A 27,497-nucleotide genomic window follows, 5' to 3' on the forward strand; every position below is an offset into this window, starting at 1 on the left:
CCCGGCTTGTACTTTTAATGATCACTGTGGTGGAATAGTTTTGCTTTGTTTTAATAATCATATCTTTTAATTCTGAAGCACTTTTAGCATATTAAGTTAAGGAAAATATAACTTGTGTGTTTATGCTGTGTAAGTCTTGAGTTGATAGAAAGTGATTCAAAGAAGAAGTTTTTTTATTTTACAGGGGAAAGAACTGGAATTAGAAAAATAATTAGTGGGTTTTTGGAACCATCATTATTGTAGAAGGATAGATGTTGACCCCCTCCCAAATAATTCATTTTAATACAGCTAATATACCTATTTGTCTTTTGATAATTGCAGGTGAGAAACCTTACAAGTGTCCCCACTGTGATTACGCTGGTACACAATCTGCTTCACTCAAATACCACTTGGAACGACATCACCGGGAACGGCAGAATGGCGCAGGACCACTTTCTGGACAGTCTCAAAGTCAAGAACATAAGGAAGAGACATCAAATAAAGGATCAATGTTCATTAGACCTGAAGTACTGAGAGGAGCCTTCAAGGGTCTTCCTGGAATAGATTTCCGGAGTAGCATGGGATCTCAACAATGGTCACCAGGAATGCTTTCCTCAGGAGATCATCCAGGTCATTCAACTGGCATGTCTTCAGAGGTTTCTTCAGACGGCATCAAGGGGTCTGACATATCTTCCAAAGGGACACGCTTTTCTGAACTGGGCAGAGCTTACCATAGTATGGTTGGAAATGGAGTGAACTTCCAAGGGTCGTTGCAAGCTTTTATGGACAACTTTGTCCTCAGTTCCTTGAAGAAAGAAAAAGAAATGAAGGATAAAGTCCTGTCTGATTGCATTTCCACAAAGCCTCTGGCTTTAGAGAGTGGTGAGGAGAAATCATCTAATAAGCAGAGAAAAACAGAAAAATCACAGTATGAGCCTCTTGACCTCTCTGTGAGACCAGATGCAGCCAGTCTTCCAGGTTCATCCGTTACAGTCCAAGACAATATTGCTTGGCATGGCTGCTTGTTTTGTTCATTCACGACATCATCGATGGAATTAATGGCTCTTCATCTCCAAGCCAATCATTTAGGCAAGGCAAAGCGTAAAGACAGTGTTTTAGGATCAACTAGAAATGGTAAAGACCCACCCAGGGAGGCCATTGCTTCAGCAAATAAAGCTAGCTTGCTGCTGACTTCCATACAGTCCAACAAAGATGTAGCTACTTCCAATTTGATTGGCCAGATAGACCCGGCTTCTGAAAGAATGAACCAAGGATCCAAGGACTCTCCAGGAGAACAGAGGAACACCCCTTGGCCTGGTCACATGGATTCCACTTTCTATAATTTTGCAGCAGACTTCTACAAGCAATTTGGTGTTTATTCTGGAGTTGTTGGAGCACAAAATGCTTGCACCGGTAACGAATCTGACATAAAAACACAAAGTGAAGATGACCCAAACATGCTGCTTTCTGACTCTGTAAATAAAAGTGCTACTGACGACCTGTCAGACATAGCTTCCTCTGAAGACATGGAGTCCTCCAAGGAAGAAACCATTGATGATGAGGACATTGAAACAGAACCTGATCTTACGAACAAACCATTGTCCAATCTGAGCAAAGATGGTGCCGATAGAGGGGACAACGTACAAGGCTCTGTTGCCTCAAAAGGACTCATGCCGCCATTGCCACCTTCCGAAAAGCAGTGGCACAGTCAGAATCTCCTCGCCTCCCATGAAGCTACACCAGGTGCCATGAAGCCTGAACCAGCTCAGAGCCCACAGGTCCTGGAGAAGCAAGTCAACATGTTGTCGGTCCTAAGAGCCTACAGCTCTGATGGCTTAGCAGCCTTTAATGGACTTGCAAGTAGCACAGGAAGTAGTGGATGTATCAAGAGACCTGACTTGTGTGGTAAGTTTTAGAATCCTTATTTCAGACCATTTCAGAGAAAAACAACAACCCACAAAATTACTGAATATGTCAAACTGTGCTTGTTAGTAAATTTGGCTTTAAGATGATGTTTTAAAACCTTGGGACAAAATTCTACTTTGTTACAAAGCATGGACCTCCATTGAAATTAGTGGTGCTTCATGCAGCAGTACGTGGCCTTTATACGTGGTCCAGGCCATTAAAAAAAATACATTGTGTAGTTTTTAATTAGATAAGTAGTTATATAAGACATTTGTATTTATGATATGTGACCAGAACATCTGCTGCTTCATTTTGATCAATCTGGTTTTATTTTATTTTTTAAACTGACGTGGTAACTTGCAACTTTTCAGCATTTGAACTGAGAAAAAAAAGTAAAAACACTAAATGCTTTGCCAAGCCTAAGCCTAGTTTGCTTTCCAAAAAAAAATTTCCTTATGTTGAATAAGGACATATTGAATATGCTCAATGAAATATAAATAAAAAAAATCTGGGTGGGTTATTCCAATTCGTAGTTATATTTTTATAGAGAAATCCCAAAATTTATTAATCAGACAGTGAGGATTATATCCAATGTTAGTAAAACTCAGAGTTGACCTGCTGAGATTAGTGGACCTGCTTTAGCCCTGCTCATTAATTTCAGTGGATCTACTCTTTGTAGAACTTAGTTGGGTTCAATCCTAATATTTTATTATTTTCAAAAGCTAGGCAATTTACTGTTTCAATTCCCTTACACAATTTCCTTATGGTAAACAACACAAACATCAATTACCTAATTAATAAGACAGTTGTGTATGTATGAAAAACAAACAAACATGCTGTTGTCCTTGAGCAGGTGCATATAATCACTTTATCCCTATGCACAATTATTTTTGGAGTCACCAACTGGCTAGTTACATTGTCTAGGTCAACTTATCTAATCATTAGGTTATCCAGAATGTAAAGAGTTTGAACTTGCTTACTGCCTTGATGGTTTCAGCAAAGTCTATTTTTATTGCTTGTCCAAAGTGGGGTGCTTAGGAAGTCTGTGTCATATTATTGCCACCACATAGTGACACCAACATTCTTCATGTGTGGAGAGAGAGAGAAACTGGGTCCTTTTCCTTTTCTATATGATCCACAACCATGCAAGCCTCAAATACCAAAACTTCTAGTGTGTAGGAAAACCCAGAGGTTTATGCAGCTTTCGGTGCAAATAGATTTAAACAAAACAAAAACACCCTTTAATGAACAAAAAGGGTCTGTACAAATTCATCTTTTAATATGATCTCTGTAGTTTTAAAGCACAGAAAGAGCTGCAACAAAAATCCCAAGCAGACCATTTAAAAATAAATAAATTTATATACTGCAGTGGTGATAAGAAATAGAAAAGAAATGAAATGTAAAAGCTCACTTAACTAGCTGCACATCCTGCCCCACTAGATGGTACTGGCACCCTGATCCTACAATTCCAGCTGTACAATGTGCACATTTGCAAACATGGGCTTGTCATATTCACACTTTCCATTTCTGGACGCGCCCTTAAGAGGTTGCAATGCATGGAGTGTTCCTAGGACTTTCTGCACCAGCTTTGAAATTTTCAGAATGGGGGCATACCATTGCTGGTCTGGCACGTTGTCACAAACCAAGATAGAACACCTCTACTGCAGGCTGATGTAAGTGCATTGCAGGGGGCTGGACTAGATGACTCTAGGGACCCCATCCAACTCTACAATTCTGTAGTTCAAAGTGCTCAGGAAGAGTGGAGTGCAGAGGCACAAAAGCACACAGCCTAAATTCAGCTTATTAACCCGGAGAGGTAACATACACAGTAAGCAGTTTAGAAATAGCATCCAGCAAGCTGGGCGGGGGGTGGGGGTGGGTTGCAATGCCATACCTCTAAACTTTGCCTTTTGCAAATCAAGGCCACCCACGCTGCTTGGCTCAGAAATATGCTGGGCTGTTTATTTTTAAAATGTGGAATCACAGATTTACTAAATTGGAACTTATTACACTAAGACAGAGGTCTCTTGGGCGGAAGTAAAAAACAATGAATTAAAGTAGTTGTTGGGAGACCATAGATTTAGAGGCTCCACCTTATTTTCTACTACTCTAGGTGTAGGTATGGGGTGGGGTCTAAAGCCCAGGTGTTGGAGTGGAGTGGGATGGAGAAGACCTCAGCATTCATATTGCCATCTCAAGAGCATTCACAAATCCACGTACAAGGACTGTTGTGGATCTAAACAAATGTCCGGCTGCTGGACATTTAAAATTGACCAGCAAATTCAAGATACTGGATCTCAAATAAGTGGAGTTGCAGTCCATTAGGAAGGTTACATGCATGCCTTGAACTTTTAATATGCAGACATGGCTGCAGGGCGGCTTTGAATGGAGAAGTGTGCCATTCTGAGCTCAGTACCCATAACTATGCAGTGCAAAGAATGTTTTCCAAGTTGTCAAAAAAAGAAAGAACTATGGGATTTCTGACAGTTTGAAAAATATTGACAGCTGTTAATGTTATGCAAATTGAAAGTCCCACATTCCCTCCTTTTAATAGCTGTTCAGCCTCGTGATTATGAAAAGGAGGCTGTCCAAAAAATCTAAAATTTAAAGTTTCCCAGTGTGAGATTGTGATCAAAGTTTCACAACCTTACTTTCTATTTAAGTGTTATATTCACTTATTATAAACCACATTATCATTGTCATCATCATCATCACTTTTGAAAACAAATCTGTTTTATTTTTTTAATTTCCCATCCTTCTAATGATTCAAAATTAATTTCATGAGTTGCTGAGTACACGAAAGTTTCACAAGCTGTGCCTTTTAACTGAGATAGAGCATCAGAGCTACGAGGTTGACCTGCAATAAGTTTGATTATTTTTATATGTGGAATTGCAGTTCAAATCCTCTTTCCCACACCTCCAGATTTTATTTTATTTTAAGTTTGGGCTGATATCTTTACTAGCCATTTCCACAGAAGTCTTCGTAGTTGCAGACTATGAAGTTGTAGTAGCCTTGCAGGAGTATTCTTCAGTATTCTTAAGAGTTCTGCCAGTTTGTGATCCCAGAGACTGAAAATAAATTAATGAATATGAAACACAGATCATTGCTACTGAGTTTTCTGCTGTTCCTCAGACTAAGGAATTTTTGTGAGCTGTTATCAGAGCAAATGTGAGCCCGTTGGCCTGCTCTGAAAGAAGTGAATTGGTGGCATAGTCAATGCATTCCAAGACGCATCCCTTGTGCTTGGTTGCATTTGTTGCTCGTAAGTCATGTTTCCTCAGTGAATGGCTGTAGAGAGCAGTCATAATGGATGACTGTTCAACTAGTAGTAACAAATCATGTTACCCAGTTGACCACTTGAGTTATCATGCATAATGTAGGCATCCTGGGAGATGGGTTGGGTGTAAGGCTGAACTTAGTTGAATGATTGTTGTTGCTTCACTTGGAGGGTTGAACTTAGAGAGCTTTAGACTAGCTTTGCTTGAAAGCTACTTGCTGAATGGCGTTTTAATGGAAATATGCTAACATCTCTCAACCCAAACAGTGTTACTGTCCCCTTCTTTTTCAGCCCAATTCAAGCAGGTTCTTGGCTGCTTTGAGCTAGTGAAATAGCACTTCAGTCCCAACTGTGTTGTCTTTTGGCTAACCCAGGTCCACCTATCGTCACAATGGAGCACTTGGGACCTCTTATGTGTTATAGTTTAGAAAATATACTATGTGTACCCATCATGTTCCTGTAATACATGGGAGGGGTACATATTTATTTCGCCCCTCTATCTATATGCTGCAAGAAGTTGAATGGGTCCAGTCTCTCTGCCACACACATTGGAAAAGTACATACGGTGAAAAGAATGTGAGTTTCTATTGCATATTATGGAGTACATGGTGGGTATGCATAGTGCTTCTTTTCATTGTGTAATGATTAAGTAACCCAGATTAGTTTTGCTTCTGCTTAAATGTATGAGTGTGCCTGACATTGCACAAATAGATGGATACAGTCTGTGCACCTAATGATGGTCATTCTTTAGTTTAGTTTAGATAACAACTAACTGGAGACATTTGTCATTTATAGGTTTTTAAAAAATAATACCTCCTGACGTTTTGCATTATCCCATTGCCATTATGAGTTTTAAAATGTGACTGATTCACTTGCTCTGATAGTGAGACAGTCAGCAGGAATGTTCTACCCATATTGATCTCAATATCTGCTCTCCCCACTTGAAATAGGCTCTGTCATCCCAGTCAAACCTTCCCCAATCCTAGCTCAGAAAACTGTAGTTTGTAGACCAAGACAATCATTCACTCTGCTGCTTTGGTGTCCATGTTTAATGGGTATGCATCTGGAGACCAAAATATTCCCATGCATTCACTTGCATAACAGACATGAGCAATGTTCTAGGATAAAGATCATGAATGGCGGCATATTTTTCTTGTGTGTTTCAGCAAACTGGCTATTACAAAGTAATATGTTACTTTGTAAATAAGTAATTGATCCAGAATTGGCTACACACACACAAAACAAACAAACAAACAAACATGTTTGATTTGCTTAACCTAGCAATATGGACCAGATTTTCACTTAGATATATATAACTGTTAAATCACTGAAGCAATCCAGTTTTATATCTCTAGAGCCTTTATGTAAGAGCAATATAGGGCAAAATTGAAACTTTATGGTGAGCTGAGGGTTAGATCACTCTGTCAGCCACCATGATGACCATCTTGTCCCCTACTGTTTTTCATTGTTGCAAAACTGAGTTTAAGGGACCTTTGATCAGCTAACCAGTGGACAATTTAGTCCTTTTTAAAAGGTGTGTGTGTGTGTGTGTGTGTGTGTGTGTGTGTGTGTGTGTGGAGAGACAGAGAGAGAAACATCAAGGTATAATACTGAAATATACATATACCCTGTAGCTTTAGGGAAGGAATGTCTCCTGCTTTTTAAGAATTAGTTCTTCATACCACTACCCCACTACCTTCTGTTTACTCAGAAGTAAGTCCCATTGAATTTAGTGGTTCTTACTCCCTTGTAAACATGGGATTTCACTCCTAATCAGTTTAATACTGAAACCTTGTTCATTGCTTTTTCCTCTCCACTCAAGACAACATTTATGGTGAGGACCACTGAGATGCTTCCCATTAATATAAGTGTATGAATGTGATATAATGAAACACCATCCTGCTGCTTAGAACATCCTTCTCAACACAGTCCACATGAATGTAATGTGAAATTAGGTGGGAGGTGGCTCATCCACATGATACCCATAACATTTTCTATTGGATAAGTTTCGTACTGTTTCCTTTTTGTCATGTGACTTGATCTTAACTTCCACTCACTCACAACTTGGTCCATATTTAGTCATTTTTTCTTGGTGATCCTGTCATAGTTGTGGTATGCTACTTTAATATCAGGTTTTGATCTTTCTTGCCCATACCAGTATGTTGATATCAACCAGCCTTAATTAGATGTTATGCAGCTAAATTAACAAATGCTTATAAAGCGCCTTGCAAAGGTCCCGAAGAAATGAGGGCTACACAAATATGGAATGTTGCTTCGTGTCCAGCATTATATCTTTACCAGAAGCCTTCTTTGTGGTTGGCAGTTATATTTAATCTCCCTTTAACCGCTGTTAGAAATAAAATGAGGATATAAAAACAGTCCCTCTCACTATTATCTCTGAAAGTCTTTGACCTTCTCTAACATACCTGGCTGCAATCATATACGCATTTACCTGTGGTACTTACTTCTGAGTAGGCCTGTATAGGATTGCACTTTAATATGTTATTTTAAATAGGGGACTGTTGTGTTGCTGCTGAATATGCACATCATTGTAATAACATGGATCATATTAGAGCAACCCCAGGGTCTGTACTTGTTGAGCTGCCCCATGAGAAAGGTATGAATTAGATCTATGAATTATAATATTCAGAATTTGCTGCTTTTTTGCTTTTGCTAAAAGCTCTGATCTACTTTGTTCCATGTAGAGTTTCTTCTGTTTTTGAAACCATATTTTGGCTCTTAGAAACAACTTGGTACCATGTTGAATGGAATGAGGTGTCTTTGTGAACACATCTTCCACCACTAACAGATTGTATAATAGTCTGTTTTATGGTAGTGCGTTCAAATCTCAGGGCAAATTCACAAGGCTATGCTTATCTTGTGATAACAGCAGTGATTATGACAGCTTGCTTGTTTGGACGGATATCACAGCTCAACTCTCCTGGACAGGACTTCTTTATCACATGAACAAAGTGCATTTAACTGAAAGGAAGCATTATCAAGCAATAATCACTTAACTGCTACCACTTCAATTAAGGGTATGACTTTGCATGCAGAACTATGATAGTTTCAGTAGAATTGAGGACATGCTTCAGTCTAAATACTCTTTTTATGGGCCTAATCTCATGATCTTCTGGGCATGGTCTTCAATAGTCACTCTGTCTGTCTGTGTATCTCTCTCATACACACAAACCCTCCCCTGTGTTGACTCCATGTGAATCCTGCATCATATGAAGGATTTGCTTTTGGCATGTTACTTACAATCAAATTGTGGGGTATTCAGCAGTGCACGAAAAGTGGAATATTATGCAACAGATGCACATGACTGGCTCATCATGGGTTGAACCATTTGAGAGCCATTGTGGTTCTTCCTGAGACTATTCTGCACAAACAAGGTAATTAAGTAGTATCATGGTCTACCTATATCACTCAATTCTCTTTCACTCATCTTTCCAAAATCTCATCCATCTTTTGCATTCGGTCAAAGTCTAGCTGAAGCAATATGTTTGGTTGATTTGTCTATTTGCATCGCTTCTTCATATTGCTAAATTTCTATTAAATGTCATTTCACTGAATCCCAAGGTTCCAAAAATTTGACCTCTTGTGCAAAGGCATGAAAGGTGTATTTTCCACTTTAAATGTAAACCACCACAGGAATTAGCAAAGGATTCTTCAGCAGGAGCGTCATTTACATTTCAGTGTTTGTGTATGTTTCAGTTGGGAGAGGGCAAAATTTAGCAAAACCCCAGAAGTCTCTCTTATGGATAAATTCAGGGATCAGGGTTAAATTGTAAAAAGTCTGTGTATTATAGAATCATTTTCATGATTCTTTCTTTCTTTCTTTCTTTCTTTCTTTCTTTCTTTCCTTCTTTCTTTCTTTCTTGAAACTGCAACAGCTGTAGCATTATCAATGCAGCACATGCCCCACTCCCCCACTTTTTTCCAGCAAAAGAATCTCTGCCTTCTGCGTGCATACCTACCATGCAGGAATATTTAATTGTATCATAGAATAGTCAATCTTGGTATGCAGTATTAAGTACACTGCCTAGATGAAAGATCCCCCCCGAGTAACAAATAAGCATGCTCTGAAACCTCTCTCTCACACCCTTCTCCACCTTTCCTAAATAGCACCCTTTCATTTGCAGAACTCTCTGGGATCTGAGGAGACATTCAGATCATGCCATTTTCTTTTCTGCCATTATTGTGGTAGAAGTTCTTTTGTCCCTAATGAAGTTACTCCTCGTGTTTGTCTGTGTTAACTGGGATCAGAACCTGGCCCTGAGTCTTTGGGCTTCAGCTGCTGTTGTGGATAATGCATTGCTATTTGCGTGGCAATATCCAACCAAACTCATATGGCTTTCTTCCTTTTTTAATTAAGTCGAATGCCAGCAGCCCAATGAAGTTTGCACTCCTGGATAAAAGGGCTGGTCTGTGCCTAGCATTGTATTTGCCAAATGGTTCGCTAGTCATTTCAGTACAAACAAATGGATGGTGTCAGTAAGTCTGCAAACACTGTTGACATTTAGCCTTGTTTATGTTACTTTCCTTTTGCTGCACATTTTTGGCTCAAAAAGCTACTGTCGGAATCAACAGTGACTTCCTAAGCAGAAGCTAAGGGCCCAGCCTCTTCTAAGCCTCACCCCTGGGACCACTTGCATTATTAAGTGTGGAGGCTTTGACTTGGGGAACTTATGCTCAATATGTCATTTGGCTATCTAGAATTACAATAAAATTAGTCTCCAAATTTGTAGAAAAACAGAGACCAAGACAATATATATACATTGTTTGTTATTTCTAGTTCTGTTTTGGTTTTTTCCAACTCTGAACTAAAGCTGTGGAAGGGTGACTGGAAAAGCAAGCCGTTGTATTGCGGATTCTAAGGATGCATATTCTGAATCACTTAATGCAGATTAGGCTCCCTTGAACTTTCACCACCCTCTTGCCATTTAGAATCAGGGTGCTGAAGAGCAACGAAAAGCTGATTCTCATCACACTTTCCATGGTGAGCTTACTCTTGCCTTTTCGTTTTAGTGATTATAAGTACACAAACATGGATAATAATTATTCCAGATTAATTAAGCAGGAGGCATAAACTTGTGTGCAAGTGATGGAGCTCTTCCGTTAGGCCATAGATCACAGAGAAGTAATTCTGGCTCTTTCATCCCTGGCACCTGCTGGTTCTGCCAGTTTTAGAAATCCTTCTGATACTACTCGCCTCTGGGGCCTCTGTCCAACACTGACTTAGATTTCACTGGGCTGAATTGTATCTGGCTGTGTTGCATTGTGTCCAACATATTCAGCAAATTAAGAAAATGAACCATAGTGACTGGGTGTAATTTAAATAAATACCATGATGTTTATTATATTTAAAGATAGGCAGGAAAGAGAAAGTTAAATCAGGCAAGATAGGTGCAAGGTGCACCCTGACACTTTTCTTATTTTTATGGTTTTGGAATGTGACATGGCTGGCGTGTTCCTTGTTGCTTTCTTAATACGTTCCACGTTCTATCTTCAAGTGTCTTCAAAATGAAGGACATCTGTCAATTATAATTCAAGTGTATTTAAAATTCAGAAACCTACAGCCTGGACTTTGGTCTGTTCTGCTGTCCTCCAATATACCTACAAGTATTTGCCATGTACTCAAACCACGGTTTCAGTCTCACTTAGCGTACAAAACTACCATAGCATAAATGGGTAGACTGTAATCTGGCACAGTTACTTGTGTAGAATTCCCATTGACATCAGTAGGACTTGCACATAAGAGAGTGTAGAACTGCAGCCATGAACCAGTCCTGTGCTGTTGTTTTTAGTCATAATTTTGCACCTTAAAAAAGAAAGATATACACAAATAAGAACAATTTTTGTCTTTCACATATCAGTATTTTGGATATTCTTTTATTATTGTAAAAAAAAAAAGTGTAATCTTGTTGAATTTCTGAATCTGCTGCTTTTCTGCTCATGTTCCTAGATAATTATATCACTGGGGGTAAATGTAATTACCTGTTGCTCTGTTAACTCTTTAAAGCAAAGAGGAATTTCTATATATTTGTCAAAGTGTAGGAATCGATATGTGTGTTCACTATAATCTGTTTATCGCAGCAATACAAAAATCAAAGGCTTTGTAATATGTTTTGTTATGTAGGCATATGAGTCTAGAGAATGGACTGCCTTCGAAGTGGAAACTTCCTTTTAAAAAGATTACTTAATTGTCATTTCTACTTGAGTTTTAAATAGTTTCAAATTTTGTAATACTTTAGGAGGGGAAGAATTACTGTAGTTATCTTTTTTCATATTCTTTTGAGAAATGCTTCCAGTTTAATATGTTGTACCAGTTTTCCTCTTCTTCAATATTAACCAAGAAATGACAGTGAAATTCAATGAACAACACTCTTGACAGCCACAGTTTTAAAAAACCTGTGATTGAAGTGAAATGTGTAAACTTCTGCTGGGTTATCATGTGCTTTGAAATAGAGTATTGTTGGAAGTAATTAGAAAATATATTAAGGTTTCCTGGTAATGAAGGCATGTAAGTTTTAATAATTGTTGCTTTCTGAATAAGTGTCACACTTTATCTTTAAATGTATATGGAGTTCCAAGTTAGGTCATTTCTGAATGGAATGTAAAACAATACTAAAAACAATGCTTCAATAACTTATCTTGGTGTTGCTAATAAAATTAAAAAGCTGTTAACCATTAGTATAGTTTGGAGTCATTTTGTTAATTCACTCAACAACAGAACTGCCAGGAAGCTGCTCTGTCAGCTGGAGGGGAAGGATCCATCTTGAGGTGTTTTACAGGGAAACTGGGTAGTGCAACTGGTTGGGATTTCATTTCTTCTTTCTTTTTTAATTCCTTGAATGAAAAGATGAATTTGTTCAAGTGAAAAGCCACCAGTGCATCTTTTGTTCATCTACAATATAACAAGGAACATATTGAAGTGTATCATAGAGATGTTCATCTTTTTTTCACTGATGTAAATCAAAGATAACACAGCTGGATTTAGGGTTCCCATGCCATACACCAAAAACCCACCTTATGCCAGATGAAGTGGGAGTTGCTTGAGCATTGGCTTCTTACACCTGTTCATCTCCAGGTTCACCCCATTGCCCTTCCTTCTGTGGGGCACATGTGAAGCCTTATTTGCTACAGCTGCTGGTGAAGAGGAAGAAGTTCAAAGGCAAGATGAACTACATATTCCTCATTTCATTCTCCACAGGCTATTTTAAGGGCATCCTATGAATCTCTAGGTTGCTACCTGGCAGCTCTAGAAGGACCTAATAGAGCTGCCTTATGTGAGCCAGACCAATTGCTCATCTAGACCAATACTGCCTATACTGGGCTTCTCTAACCTAGTGCCCTTCAAGAGACTACAGCCTCCATCAGCTCCAGCCTTAGCCAGCAACCAGGGATGATGAAAGACGTGAGTTCGACAGCATCTAGCACACCAGATTGAGGAAGGCTGACCTGTACTGACAGACAGTGGCTATCCAGAAAGAGTCTTTCCTAGGCCTGATCCCAACTGGAGACTTTTTCTCAATTGCTTGTATACCAAACAGATCATCCCTCCATCCAGTCTCTCTCACTAATATATAATTTAATGTTGTCACTTTTGAATAACATATTGGTAGTTTTTGTTTATGCCTTCCAAACACCATGAGTCAGGACCTGACATTTGAGTGTTCTGTGTCATACTGAGAAAAATCTGTAGTTCACCAGTAGAACAATTATATTATTTTGGAATGCTTGGAAATAATACAGCATTTGTGAGATAACTGTAACATTTATCCAGACTCACTGTGAGATTGTTCTCTCTCTTTGTTTCTCTCTCTCTCTGACAGCACTTCCCCTCACTAGGAACTCTTTAAAACACACACACACACAACCTAACAGACATTTTCAAAGTCAGAAGAAAGTTACAACTGTAAATAGTTATCCACGCTGGAAGAATTATAGCCTCATATGTATACTTTTTTGCACTCAGATAGGAGAACACTCTCTGTATCCCATGGGAATAACAGTGGTGAGATGATCTCCCAACAGGACAAAAGGACATTTGTGTGAGCAGCATAATTTAAGGTCTCCACTATCACATCTGACTCTGTAATGCTACAGCTGAAGCCACATCACTAGTGTTGAAGGCTATGCCACCATTGTATAAGGACCTTGTTTTGCAATATGTAACAGACACTGCAGTTATTGTTCCATCCTTCTTAAGGTATAAATGCTTTGTGGCTAGAGGCAGGGCCATTGGTTTTAGTGAATGGCTGTTTAATGCAGACTTGTTTAAAAACACACACAAAGTGAACAACTTGCAGAACAAGAGTGCTTCTCAGGTGGCAGACACCTCCACCCTTCAACATTTTCACTTCTCCAAATTTTGCGATACATTACTTCAGCCCATTAAATTGTACAGAAATGCATATACTGGAGCAAAATGTGTATAAAATGCACATATCACATGCAAAAATCACATGCAAAAATGCATTAGGAAAATTATGTTGCAAAAATTCACACATTAGGCAAAATTGCATGCAAAAATGTGTATATTAGGGTAAATTTGCTGCTAAATTTTCATGGGCATTAAAAAAATTATTTTGCATCCTCATATGGAAATGTGGAAAACTGAACTTAATAATTAAAAAATTAGAACCCGAGATAACTTGAAACTCACAGATTCACCTATCCCTAGCAAACATAGACATTGATTGTGTTCACCCGACACTGCCGCTGTGTCACTGGAACTCACAATATGAGTTGGCAATGAACATCCTAAACTAGGTTGCTTAAAATGCTTGCAGTAGGACAACACAATTAGGTCTGTAAACCCAAGGATGCCTTGAGCGTAGATTGCTTGTCATGCAGACCCCTTACTACAAGGCAAAAATTGCTTTTGGAATTGGAGACTGGAGATTCCAGAACAGTTTGTGATGTGGTGTTATGAGAGTACCTGCTGTTCAAGGCATATAAACAAATGTAAATCCCCCTTTGCACACACAAACCCTTTGGCACATCTCAAGGAACCACAGCCTAGTTGCATATTGGAGTCCATCAGTTCAGTTCAGAGGATGTGACTTGTGTACCACAGCTTTCTTACATTAGAGGCTTCCACAAGGCATTCCATCATGATTTCAAAGTCCACAATAGAATAAGTGTCTTATTTTTATTGGGTAGTATTGTTCAGAAATAAACACTTTTGATCTTATGGATCTTTGGAGTTCTGGGAAAATGCATAATAATAAATACAGAGAATCTAGCAACTTTGATGTAGCATAAGCTCTAATGTGTGATCCAGAATCTTGATGGAACACACTAACCCAACTCGGTTATATCTGGAGTTCATACAGTTTGGAATTAAACACACTTCCTGTTTACCAACTCTCTCACCATCATGGAGTGCTTCATGAGTTCAGTCCTGTCAGGTCTCCAAGATGTTGAGCCCAGGCCTATGGATTCAGAAGCAAATCCCACTAAGTTCAATAAGATTGACTCCCAACTTAATGTGCCCACAATAGAAATCTTGGTTTATTTCCATGGTCTCCATGGACTTCCCTTTCCATGAAGGTTTTTGCTCTATTCAATACTTCCATTTATATATATTGATTATTCCTGCTTCCTAAAACAATGTGGTTCATTGGCTCAGATTTCCACAAGCTTTGCAATTAAATAAAATTCTGCATTAGCCAGGACAACATAACAGCATGTTCTGAGCATTACAAAAAAACAACAACCAAATTTGGTTACAAATTCTAATATTTAAGGCACTTCAGAAGAAACAGCAACCTAATTGGAATATTTTTGGAACTTCAGACATACATGATACATTGACCAGGAGGGAATTACAAACACTTTAACAACCCGTGAACACAAGGTTTCTGTTACAACTGCTGACCTTTGGATTCAGCAGAGTTGTGAACTTTAAATCTCGGCTATGTCTTGTAAAAGTTGAAAGATCAGGGAAGTAGGGAGGGATTGTACTGGGGAAAATGTTGAATCACTCCTGATGAAAGGTGGTATCTGATGCTAGTTGTACTCAGAGTAGACCCATTGAAAATAATGGGCATGGCTAAGAAAAAATATCCTCAGTGGGTCTAATCTCAGTAGAACTTAGTTGGCTACAATGCAAACTGTTCATCCTCATGATCATTTTTCCCCATGTGAGATGACTTGCCATCCTAAAGACTACCTTGTGACACATCTACTTTCTTATCTATGCACTGAATTAGGAATATAACTTGCTGTCAGTTTTAAGCTCTTAGGAACCCCCCCCCCTAGAAATGGACAGATTGCATCCTTTCCCCTTGTGACCTTTGGCACTTTAGCAAATTATAGGCATGTGATTTTCCCATGATACCACTGACTTCTATTATATAAGCCACACATGAGATCCAATACAGTATTTGAAACTACAACCCCTTTTTTTCTGGGCCAGGCACGTTCTCTGTGGGTAGGCCTACTGCGATCCATTGTCAATGAACACACCACCCATTCATAACTGGTTTACTTGATGTTGGGACCCCATTCATTTCAGTTAATCTTAAGCAGGATGGTCTGGCTGCAGTGCAAGTTTTGAGTGATGTCAATGGGAGCGATGGGTTCATTTTAGGATATAGCATTAGCTTCCTTATAGTGGCCTGGAGATGGAGTCATAGCTGTTTATTGCAACAACAGCACACTAAGATTTTTACTTATTGATCTGCTAATATATATCCTCCATATATTGCTATCCATGTGCATAGCTTTAAAAGAAGATAGTCGCTTTGCTAAGTAAATTACAGTATAAGAATTCAGCACAGATGAAGAGGAGGCAGGGCTAAACAGAAGAATGTGCTTCATTTCTATTACACCTACCTAGGTTTGGTGTACCTAGTGTTGATCGACTATTTTTGTTACACTGTGACCTCAAAGTGGTTTGCAGCATGCAGATAACATATCACTTAAAATTAATTTTCAAAAACCAGTTAAAATACAAGAAAGTTTCACTGGATACACTGAACAAGTAGCTTTACAGTACAAACATTCTTAAACCCCAGAACAACATAAATGATTCCTGCAAAAGTTTGGAAGAACAAATAGCCATGGGAACAAAGGGGTTGTGCAAAGACTTTAAGGACAGGTTTGAAAGAGAGAAGGCATCACACAGGTGTACTTGGAAACAACTCAAGACAGGAGCATCAACCGGTCCATTATATTGAATGGGACACTGCCCCACCAACCTCAATCTCACCAAAACTAGCCCCGACTCAAGATCCTTATTGTAACCAATTCAAGGGGTGGCATGGCCTATTAGACTTCTCCTCAGTCTCAGTGTTGCCCGTGTGGAACTCATCAAAGAGGAGAATGTAGACAAAACTAGAATTAGTTGACTCTGCCCATCAATGGTCTGGTGCCCCCTACAGTTGACCTCCTGTTTCACACTTTATCAATCTCAGTGGACACCAGCCACCACTGGAAAGGATGGAGACACTGTGATTTTCTTGAAAGTCAATGGTTTTCAATGAGAGATCGGATGAACCTAAGCAGCAGGTGATAGGCCAGCTCAAATTACAACAAGCTTACTCTCTTGTAGTAGTCTTCAGATAACCTCTGTGGGTGGCAGACAATCACAACACAGAGAGAGGAGACTTGAAACTATCCTGACCCAAACATAGTAAGATAGGAGGCAGGAAGGCTTTATGACTCCTAAATGATGACAACATCTAGGCAGAAGTGGTTTGGGAATTGCTGCTTTTAGAGCCTGCACACCTGACCTAGGGATGAGCTTCTTTGAAAGTTTGAGAAATCATACCTTTTTTTAGCAGTTATGGTATGGTACAGCAGTTATTCTATTACTTGTGACAGCACCTATATACTGATAAATGCCATAAAACAGAAGGCTATCAAGCATCAAGACTACCAAGAATTATAATACAAGGCTTGATTCAAACAATATGTCCATTTTGTAAGCCCTACCAAAGCACAAACACACCACCTCCTGTGTGTTCCTTTGTTTGGAGATGTTTGAGAACCATCTGAATGACATGGAGATGGAAGCTCCTTCTCCCAAGGCTGGATATTCTCCGAGATAGGTCATGATTGGAAACCAAGGGCAGTTGTTAGCATCGAGTGGCTCTGCGGAGATGACCCCATACTTGTTGTTGAGAGTATTGAGGACAACATGCTTTCTGCTGTGTGAACTGTGTTCTGGGTGCTGGGCCTGCATAGAGGCCTCTTACATCCTTCAAAAGAGCAAATTGACAAGTTACATCTATTTAAAATTCAATATTCAAAACAGTTGAAACAAATTACCATCTCAGGAATAGGGTGGAACCTGAAAACACTTAACTTAGGTGACAAGTGTCACGATAAAGAGGTGCATCTTCAGCATAAGGTGGAAACTTCATAACTTTATAATGAAAGTATCAGTAGCACCTCTTTGGGGAGGGAATTCCGCAACCTAGGAAATGCCACAGCGATTGCCTTAGTGTCTGAGGGTGGTAGAACTACCAAGAGTGGCCCCTCTCAACACCCCCCAAAATGTGTAGGGAATATATATATATAATTAAAAAACGAGGTGCTGGTACTCATATATTCATAAAGGTACTGTGGGTGACAGCACAAAATGGGGGCCATGGACTGGGGGGGGAGGTGTTTGTGCTCCATGCTGGTGAGTTCGGTTGCAAAAAAAAACCCCTCTCTCTGTGTGTACAGACAGACAGACAGACACACACACACACACACACAGAGAGAGAGAGAGAGAGAGAGAGAGAGAGAGAGAGAGAGAGAGGATATGATAAAGTCTCATTGGCAGATATTTTAAATGATTAAAAGTAAAGCAACTATGCATTGGATTCCTTTTTGGTGATAGATAGATAGATAGATAGATAGATAGATAGATGATGATAGATAGATAGATAGATAGATAGATAGATAGATAGATAGATGATAGATAGATAGATAGATAGATAGATAGATAGATAGATATAGATAGATAGATGATGTAACAGTTTTATTGGGAAACATGACTATTCCACAATTACACTGGAAATAGGGAGGAACAGGCCAAATGAAATTTTCCCAAATAATGATGAATATGGAAATAGACATGGTCAAAACAAAAATGATGCTCATTATGTGAATGTATTCAATGTGCATGATTAAAAAAATAATAAGAAATAAATCACAATCACAGGGGCTGAGGAATGAGGGACTGCTGAACTGGAGAGGTAAAGCTTAATTCTCTTCCCTGCCATGGTCCCAGTGAAATGCCTCCCACGCCCCAATAGCTTTTCTCTTGAGATAAATAGTATCTTTTGTGTGGGTGTGATTGTCATCAGGGTCATGGCAAGGGGTTCCTCCCCACCGTCTGCAGCTCAACTCTCCCTGTGACTGCTATTTACTTCTTAAAAAGATTGCGCAGTTAACTCCATGGAATCAATGCTGCATCTGTTTTGACCCACAGTGACTTTGTCATTGTATATTGAGTGACTGCCACCTCTGCAAGTGGGCCAGTGTGGTGTACCAGTTAGTGTACTGGACTAGGTTCTGGGAGACTGGGGCTCGAATTCCTACTCAGCCATGAGGCTCATGGGGTGACTTCAGGCCAGCCCCAGCCTCTCACCCAACCTACCTCACGGGGTTGTGGCAAAGATATAAGTGGAGAGGAAGGGAACTGTGTACACCACCCTGAGCTCCACGGAGGAAAGAAGAGAGATATGTGAAAATAAACAAATATTAGGGAAGCCAAATGATGGAGATGACTGAGGCTGGGTGTGTGTGTGTCAGTGTGGCTTATAATTCACATGGTTGTTCTCCTACACAAATCCCATCGAAACGAATCCAGGCACTCAGGAGAACTTCCCAGTAGATAGTAGCCCTGAAATGTGAACGCTAAAGAAAGGAAAGAGCCCGGCGTTTTCACTAGCTACAGTCTCACCATCAGTTCCCCTTCTGTTTGTTTGGGGAAAATCCTGGAGTTTAATCAGAATTATTTACAAGATAATGGCCCATTGTTTGTACTAAGACAGATGCCGTCTGTGGGAATTTGGTGTTTTATGCTTCCTGCATTGCGTTGCCATTGCCTCTGCAGATGGGATCACAGTGGTACTGGTGTAATCTCTTTTTAAAAGAAATTTAGAGGAGACTTTGAAAAGGGTTTGGGGTTGGGGGAATCGTAAACAGGGAAGGAAGCAGAGCATTTATATGTGTGTATCTGTTTGTGTGTGTTTTCATATCTAGAAATGCTTCAATTATGCAAGGATCGAGTTTTTAGGGCCTTGAGCAAGTGAGAAACATAAGGGGCCACAGTCTACCATAAATATATAAGAAAGAAAAGATGCAAGGGATGGTGTTGATGCCACAGAATGTGGGAACAAAATCTCATATTTGAACCTTGATTCTGATATTTTAATCTTTTGATTATTCCTATACACTTTATTATACACACATTTCCAAATACTCAGACCTGGAGAATGTTAGGGTTGCCATTTGTAGAGAATTTCCTGGACATACCTGGAATACTGCTTTTCTGAAGCAGTGTCCAGGCGGAAAATCGGCAGTGCCGTTTTTGGCGTATTTACTTTAAAAAAGCTCGAAAATGATTTTGCTCAAAATGCTCCACAACTTTGGGCAAAACTAAGAAAAGCTCGACTGCTTTTTTGTCCAGATTTTCACTTATTGAAATATAGCAATCCTACTGGAGATGCTTTTGAAAACTTTCACCCCCACAAAACGACTCAGTGGTTTAAACCAGCTTTTTCCTTCAGATTTAAATCACCTTGATTTCTTATCTGATATCTTGATCTGATATCTTTTTCTGGCAGCAGTGGTTCATAACAGAATGTTTTCTAATCCAACACTTCTACAGACTCTGATCTATAAAGAGACATCATACTTTGGATGCATCATAGTCGAACAGCCTCAGATCCAGCAAATATGGAGGAAAGGATGGCAAGTTCTACAGAGGTTTCTGGCTATCCCCACTGTTATCCTTCAACCTTTATTTTGAAACCGCTGCAAAAGGGGGAAAAGGATTATCCCTCCTATGCTCCTTCATGGTGGCATCCCCTTCCCGGCTGCTGTAACTGGTCCCAGTGAACGTAGGAAGCTGACTCCTAGGTCCACCTAGCTCAGTCCCGTCTACACTGATGGGCAGTAGCCCTCCTGGCTTTCTTCCAACCCAACCTGGAGATGCCTGCACAAACCAAGATCTTTCTTATTGATCTGATATTCTGTATGTTACATATAGTATATTCAGTGTTTATGGCACTTAAAAGAAGACAGTCCTTGCCCCGAGCAACTTACAATATAGAAATTTAATACAGAGGTAGAAGAGGCAAAGTAGACTGGAAACCTTCTGCGTGCAAAGCCAACGCTCTACCACTGAGCTATGGCAGTTCCAACAGTGCCACCGCTTGGGGGAGGGAGGCACAGTGGTGAGACCCCAATCCAGATTCAGCAAACATCTCCCAGGCACTGGTTTGACCTGCAGCCAGCACAGCAGTCCTTGGACATAGTTCCCTTTTGTGTGTTTTCTGAAGCCCATTCAGTCTGATGGAGCAACTATACCAATTGATTTCTCAAACCTTCAGCTGTGCCTACTTTCCTGACCTAAACATCTTGTCGCAGCAATTTACTTCAACTCCCTCCCCCCGTAATTAGATGAACTGAAGTGGTGGAATATTACAACTTGAAACATTTCTGACTTGCAGAATGCAGAGGTCTGTCTTTTCTCTCTCTGTTTTCCATGCGCAAGTGTTTGCTTATTTGCAATTTCTGTGTTGTTCATAGGACTGTGGCCTTTTCCCCTTTCATGCCAATGGTTTTATATTTGACTTATCGGTGCAGGCTAAGGGAAGTTGAGGGTGTGTGGCGATGTCAAAGGCTGCCGCTTGAATGATAATTAATAACATTATGGGACTGATTATGTGTTTAGTAGTCCCGGAATCAGCATGAACTGAACTTGTTAAATTCAATTCCAGCGCCAACGATATCTGACCATTTTCAGTAGACAAAAGTAGGAAATGTACAAGGCTTTTCGAGAAGGAAAAGGGGTGGAGGGAATCAATCCCGTGCTATTTGAAAGGGCAACAGCTAATGAGAATTGGTGGGATGTGTAGCTTCTGAATTTTCAGAGAGGTTTGGCTGTCGTATCAGTCGCAGAGTTTCAGAAGAAAACATAGATTGGTTGTGTGATAATATTTATAGACCTTAGTCCTATTGTGTCAGCCTCTGCCTGAAACACTGAGTCATTTGAGATGGGAGATTATGCCTTTCCAGGTCCTGAAAAATCATTTCACATGTGACCAATTACTTCTGTCAGGGAAGGGAGAATAAAGTCCCACCTCTGTGGGTGGGATTCTTAACTCCCACATCCAGAGGTCAATAACGGGGTTCTTAGACCTCTGCGCTCGTCACTCCCTTACAGCCAGACCTTTTCTGTTAAAACTGTTTAAATTACAGGCCAACAATAAAAAAAGATCATGTGTGTTTCCCATTGAACAGGTTCTTTAAGGCTATTATGATAATTAAAAACATATGGAGCCTGCACGAGTCAGAGGGGAAACCACAGATGTACAAATTAGGTATTATATAAGCTTTTGCTTTTTGTGCCCTTTTGAAAACATCAAGCCACCAAAGTTTAAAAGAGACAGGACTGGTTCTCTCCGTCTCTCCCCCCTCCAAAAACCCCCTTGCTTTTTGGGGTTTCATAGGTAGTGTTCAGTTACCAGCGTCATTAAATATGCATACCTCTTTTCTTATACATAATCAGAGCAAGCAAACTCTCATGCATGCAACCGGGTGAGGGGGCCGCATCTCAAACAGCACAGGGGTTGCAGTATTTATGGAGGGAGATGGAAACACTTTGTTTCCTACAAGTTTATTGGAGACCATGAAACCTTTTGCATTTTTTATGATGTTTCCCTACAAAGACACAGAGGATTCTATTTATTAAATATTGAATTATATTGAAATTGGAGTGATGCAGCCAAAGAAGAATATTTCTTGGTGTTCTATTTTTTTTTATTTCCCCCTCCCACACAACCCAGTTTTAAAGTGCCATTGCATACTCATATTGATTACAGTGCAAATAGTCATTTGTTTTAATTTAAAAATGCAGAATTGATTTTGGGAAGGTGATAAATACGACTAATAAAAAAAAATTCAAAATGGGGATTTATAATGATTCTCTCTTAAGTCGATGGTTTAGCAAGGCTTAATGGAGAATAAAAGTAGATATATTCAGAAGTAGCCAGAGATAATGATTATTTGTCATTTGCTAACACTGCAGGAATCTGACTATCTGGACAATATTCTAGGGATTTTTTTAACGATCTTGGCAGTCATTTACCCACAGTGCTTTGCAACTCAGAAAATGTTCCAATGGAACCAAAATAATGCCTGAATGTTCAGGGTGAGTTGGGCAGCGTTCCCCCCTTTCCCGGTAATCAAAATGGACGGAGATGCCGTGACAAAATTGACAAAATTATTGGTACAATCTGGAAGAGACACAGATCGTATGCACACATGCTTATCCCTCAGGGAAGTAACGTGTAGAAGTAGAGAAGGATTTGGGAGCTGAATAGTTTGTTGAAAGTCATACATCTGAATTTCAGCTAAGCATACTTTTTTGGGGGGAAATTCACAAGCAACATGTACCAAAGTTGTTTGATCTTCCTATTTTCAGACACAGATTGATGCAATTGAAGATGAACTGAAATGCAGACAGCAGTGCATTCCAATTATGCTGCACATATTTACAACAGCCAACAGAGTGATGCCGTTTGCTGTTGCTAACTATAGGGGTAATCAGATTAATTTGGACAACATAAAATTGCACTTTAAGTTCAGTTCAGAGTATGCTGCAACTCAGGGGCTGCTGCCCACACCTGCTACTTTTTTAAAAAATAGAGTCTTTGACTTCTTTTGCCTGTTGTAGAAAAAGTAGAGAGAGGTCACATTTGCACCATACATTGAAATCACTATTGTAACACTTCAAACAGCCATGGCTTTCCCCGAAGAATCCTGGGAACTGTTTTCAAGTGGTGCCAAGAGTTTCTGAGAGACCCCTATTCCCCACATGAAGCTACAAATTCCCAGAGTTCCCTGGGAAGAGGGATTGAGGGATTGATTGTTAAACCAGTTGGGAGATTGTAGCTCTTTGATTTACATCCAGTGCCATTATCAAACTGCAGCTCAGGAGAGTAGTTTTTCTTCCTCTCCCATAATACTTGAACCAGAGTTCGTGCCATTAAACAGACTGGTAGGAGATTCAGGACAAATGGAAGACTTTCTTCACATGATATATAATTGATTTATGGAATTGACTGTTGGAAGGTGTGTTGATGGCCTAGATGACTCTAGAGGTGGACTAGACAATTCATGGATGATAAAGTATACAAATGCTTTCTGAGCAATATACCACTAAATACTAGCTACTGAGAAAGAATAACAGCAAAGTGTTGTTGACTTCATACTCTGTGCTGGGCTTTCCTGAGGAATCTGGATAGCCACAGTGAGTAGGGATAGAAAGAAAAAAAGCTGTCAATTTCAGGCCTCCAAGTTTCTAAAATTAAATTCTTTACAGTTCAGCAACCATCTATAACAGGCTTCCTCAAACTCAGCCCTCCAGATGTTTTTGGCCTACAACTCCCATGATCCGTGGGACCCGTGGTCAGGGATGATGGGAATTGTAGTCTCAAAACATCTGGAGGGCCAAATCTGAGGAAGCCTGATCTATGGCATCTCCCTAATAAACATATTTTTGTATGCAGTTTTGATGGCCATTTCCCCAAATATGATGCAATTTTGTATGTTATTTTCACTATTATATGCTTCTGAGGTTCACTTTACCCTAACGTATCACACCCACCCACCCACCCACCCTGCACAACACTTGACTGGAGAATTGCATTGCAAAGTTCAAAGAAGAGTGGATTTCAAAGGGCGGCTGTGTTTTGGACCAAATATTGTTTCAAAAAGTGTGATTTCAGTAAGTTCACCTATAAATGCGAACTGAATCAAATTCATCTGCCCCCGCCCCCACAGCTGTGAGAACCAGAATATCCGACTAGATGGACCTTTGATCTGATCCTTCAAGACTTTTCTTGTGTTCTTCTGCTCCTGAACCTTTTCGTTCCACCACCATATTCCTCCCATCTTTCAAAACTTTGAAAAGAGTTTCTTTGGAGGAGAGCCCAAGAGCTTCAAATCCAAAGGAACATTGGGAAATTTAGGTATGGTGATCAAAAAGCCCTTCAGGAGCCTCACATTTCTTTTATTCCATGAGTGATAGCAAGCTTGCTGTGTTATTTCGCATGTAGGTATTACCATTTTAACTTTTACAGAGGTAAAATAACACCTTGTCACTCAGCGCAAGTACCAATCACAGAATGAATTAATTGTAATAACTGTTGTCAACCGAACAAAGGACTTGTTGCTTTCCTAAGCAGATTTAACTGCCACTGATAACTATATACAGAGGTTCCCATTGGGCTTATTCACTGTACAGAGTCAGAACATAATTTCATCTGTCTTTCTCTGTACTTTGTTGTTAAGTGCTCCGAATTGGATTAAAAACCCTATATTTTAAGAACATATTAATTAGACCCTTTTCCTTTGTTTATGAAATGTTTCCTTTAATAAGAATAAGAAATACCCTAAACATTTTAACCAGTTAATTATAACACTTTTAATTCATGATGGGAATTTGCTAAACAAAATAAGTTAATATAGGAACCTGGGGCAAAGGAGAGAAGAAATTATCGGCTGATAATTGCTCTTGTTGACTCATTAATTAAAATTATTTATTCATCACTTTATATCAGTACTTGAAGTGGGCTTGAATGAGATACAATGTCATTCCAGCTCTTTTCAGACCAACCTAAAACCATCCCAGTTCTTCTCAGGGATGTTGGAGAATTCCAACAGAAATGGGAGCAGAGGTTTCCAACATTTGCTTTTTTGCCCCATATCTGGAAGAGAAATCAATCTAGCGAAAACAACCAGTATTTGCTGTTGTTATTGCTTTCAGTCTGCAGATGAAACACAATTGATTCTGATGGTGCTGTTCACCTGATGATCAGGAAGGGATAACTGGGCAATCTTTCAGCCTCTCGTTTTCCTTGGTCCTGAGCCAATCTTCTCACTGATCAGCACTTACAGTGAACAGCATTGTTACACGTGACAGGGAGGGTACAAATCTGCAGTTATATCCTACTCAGAGTAGACCTGTTAAAAGTAATGGGCTTAATTACTTGTGCCTATTCATTTCATTGAGTAGAACTTAGAATGATACAATGTCTTATCAGTGCAGGACTTTATGCTTGAATAATGGAACTTACCCTCTATCCTCTACCCAGTACCTTCTTCAGACCTGCTCCAAAGGGTTGGAGGAACCCCTAGAACAGATTGTAAGGGTGCCTGGAGTGGGGAGATGGAGGAGTTCTGTTGTGCCAAGTGAAAATCCTTGCACTGAAGAGATTCATTAGTCAGATACCACACCTGGACTTTTCCTTCTTCCAACATTGATCAGCACCATCAATTCTTTTAGGCTGCTGTCGTCCTGCTTTCCTGGATCAAGATAGTATTCTCCTGGAGCAAACAGATAAGATATGCACAGCACAGCACAGACATACATACAGATTAAACAGCTTCTGTTTTCATACAGAAATTCTCTTTCGCACATCAAATACAGTGGTACCTCGGGTTACATACACTTCAGGTTACATACGCTTCAGGTTACAGACTCTGCTAACCCAGAAATAGTACCTCGGGTTAAGAACTTTGCTTCAGGATGAGAACAGAAATCATGCTCTGGCGGTGCGGCAGCAGCCGGAGGCCCCATTAGCTAAAGTGGTGCTTCAGGTTACGAACAGTTTCAGGTTAAGAATGGACCTCCAGAGCAAATTAAGTACTTAACCCGAGGTACCACTGTATGAAGCTCTATGAAGAAAGGTTGTGGCATTTGGGACTTCTTAGTTTAGAGAAATGATGAGTAAGAAGGACATGATGGAAGTTTGTAAAATGATGGAGAAAGTAGGTTAGAGAAAAGTTTCTCATTCTTGTAACACCTTAACTCTTGGACACCCAATGAAGCTGAATGTTGGAAGGTTCAGGACAGATAAAAGAATGGACTTCTTCATGCAGCACACATTTAATTGATGGAACTCACTCCCACAGGAGGCAGTGATGGACACCAACTTGGATGGCTGTAAAAGAGGATTAGACAACTTCATGGAGGAGTGGATTATAGAGGGCTACTAGCCACACTTCCACAGTGGACGGCAGTAACATATCTGAATACCAGTTGCTGGAAGCCACAGGAGGGGAGACTTGCTCTTGTGCTCCAATCCTGCTTGCTGGTTTCCCACTGGCATGTGGTTGGCCACTCTGAGAACAGGATGCTGGACTAGATGGGCCATTGGTACGATCCAGCGGCCTCTTCTTATCTTCTCCCTTTTCAAAATCTTCTGAAAAGTCAGTGTGTGATAGATGAAATATTAAGAATGGTAAATGGCTGCTCTGTAAAACTACATTTCTCTCAAATGTATGAAGATAGGCACCAAAAGCTACTCACAAAAAGGCAAAAATAGCTAAATACCTTACAACCTTTTTTTTTTACTCTCATGCATAAAGCAAGTTAAATTTGAGGTGCGTGCACTAATTAACTAATTTTAGAAAAATGCTTCAGGATGGCAGGAGCTCGTGCCAATATGCTACACAAATTTTACATGGCTATTTACTTTAATAATCACAGAGCAGTACAGCATCTTCTCTGTATTTTATTTCTGGTTCTCTGTTTTATCTTAAAGGAGCATGCATCAGAAATATGGAGGGGTAGATTCTTAATGGGCGGAACGGGATATGGATATCTCGAGTACAAAATCCACATGTTTTAAGCCTTAGCAAAATATGGAGACACAGCAATTGGGAAACGATCGAAACCCTCCTCCTTTAGCATTGTGATTGGAAGGAGGCGGTGGGCACTATCTGTTTGGGTGAAATTTGGCCATAAATTAATTTTGTTGACAGACAGTTCCTAAGCAACTCAGGTGGGGAAGAAGGAGAATAAGAGGAGGTAACCCACCAGGGGAGCCAGTCTGGCTGTCCATGCTGCCATTTTGGTGCCCTTGCATTCCTAAGCTTGGAAGTAAATGCCGAACATGATCTGCCATTAAACAACTGGCCATTTTCCATCCCACAGTTGCCCAAATTCTGCTGGAATGTCCCTTTGAGGTTTTTTGAGCTGGTGTATTTCTTGGTGGCAGTTGCTGCTTTGCTTCTGCACCAGGTCATCCAGGGAACCAGGTAACGAAGGCTAAGGAAATACTCCAAGGGGTGAAGAGAAAATAGTCCTAC

The 27,497-nt window shown here is 39.9% G+C and overlaps 1 protein-coding gene across 5 annotated transcripts in view; it reads left to right on the forward strand.

Annotated features, from left to right (window-relative positions):
- ZNF536 (zinc finger protein 536) overlaps nt 1-27,497 on the forward strand; it is a 443,894-nt gene that overhangs the window by 281,699 nt on the left and 134,698 nt on the right. For all 5 annotated transcript variants that reach the window (XM_053400278.1, XM_053400281.1, XM_053400282.1 and 2 more), the window contains one exon: nt 322-1,884. In XM_053400278.1, coding sequence (XP_053256253.1) covers nt 322-1,884 — 1,563 coding nt within the window. The remainder of the gene's footprint in view (nt 1-321; nt 1,885-27,497) is intronic.

This window comes from Podarcis raffonei, chromosome 8, assembly GCF_027172205.1.
Source record: "Podarcis raffonei isolate rPodRaf1 chromosome 8, rPodRaf1.pri, whole genome shotgun sequence".
Lineage (NCBI taxonomy): Eukaryota > Metazoa > Chordata > Lepidosauria > Squamata > Lacertidae > Podarcis > Podarcis raffonei.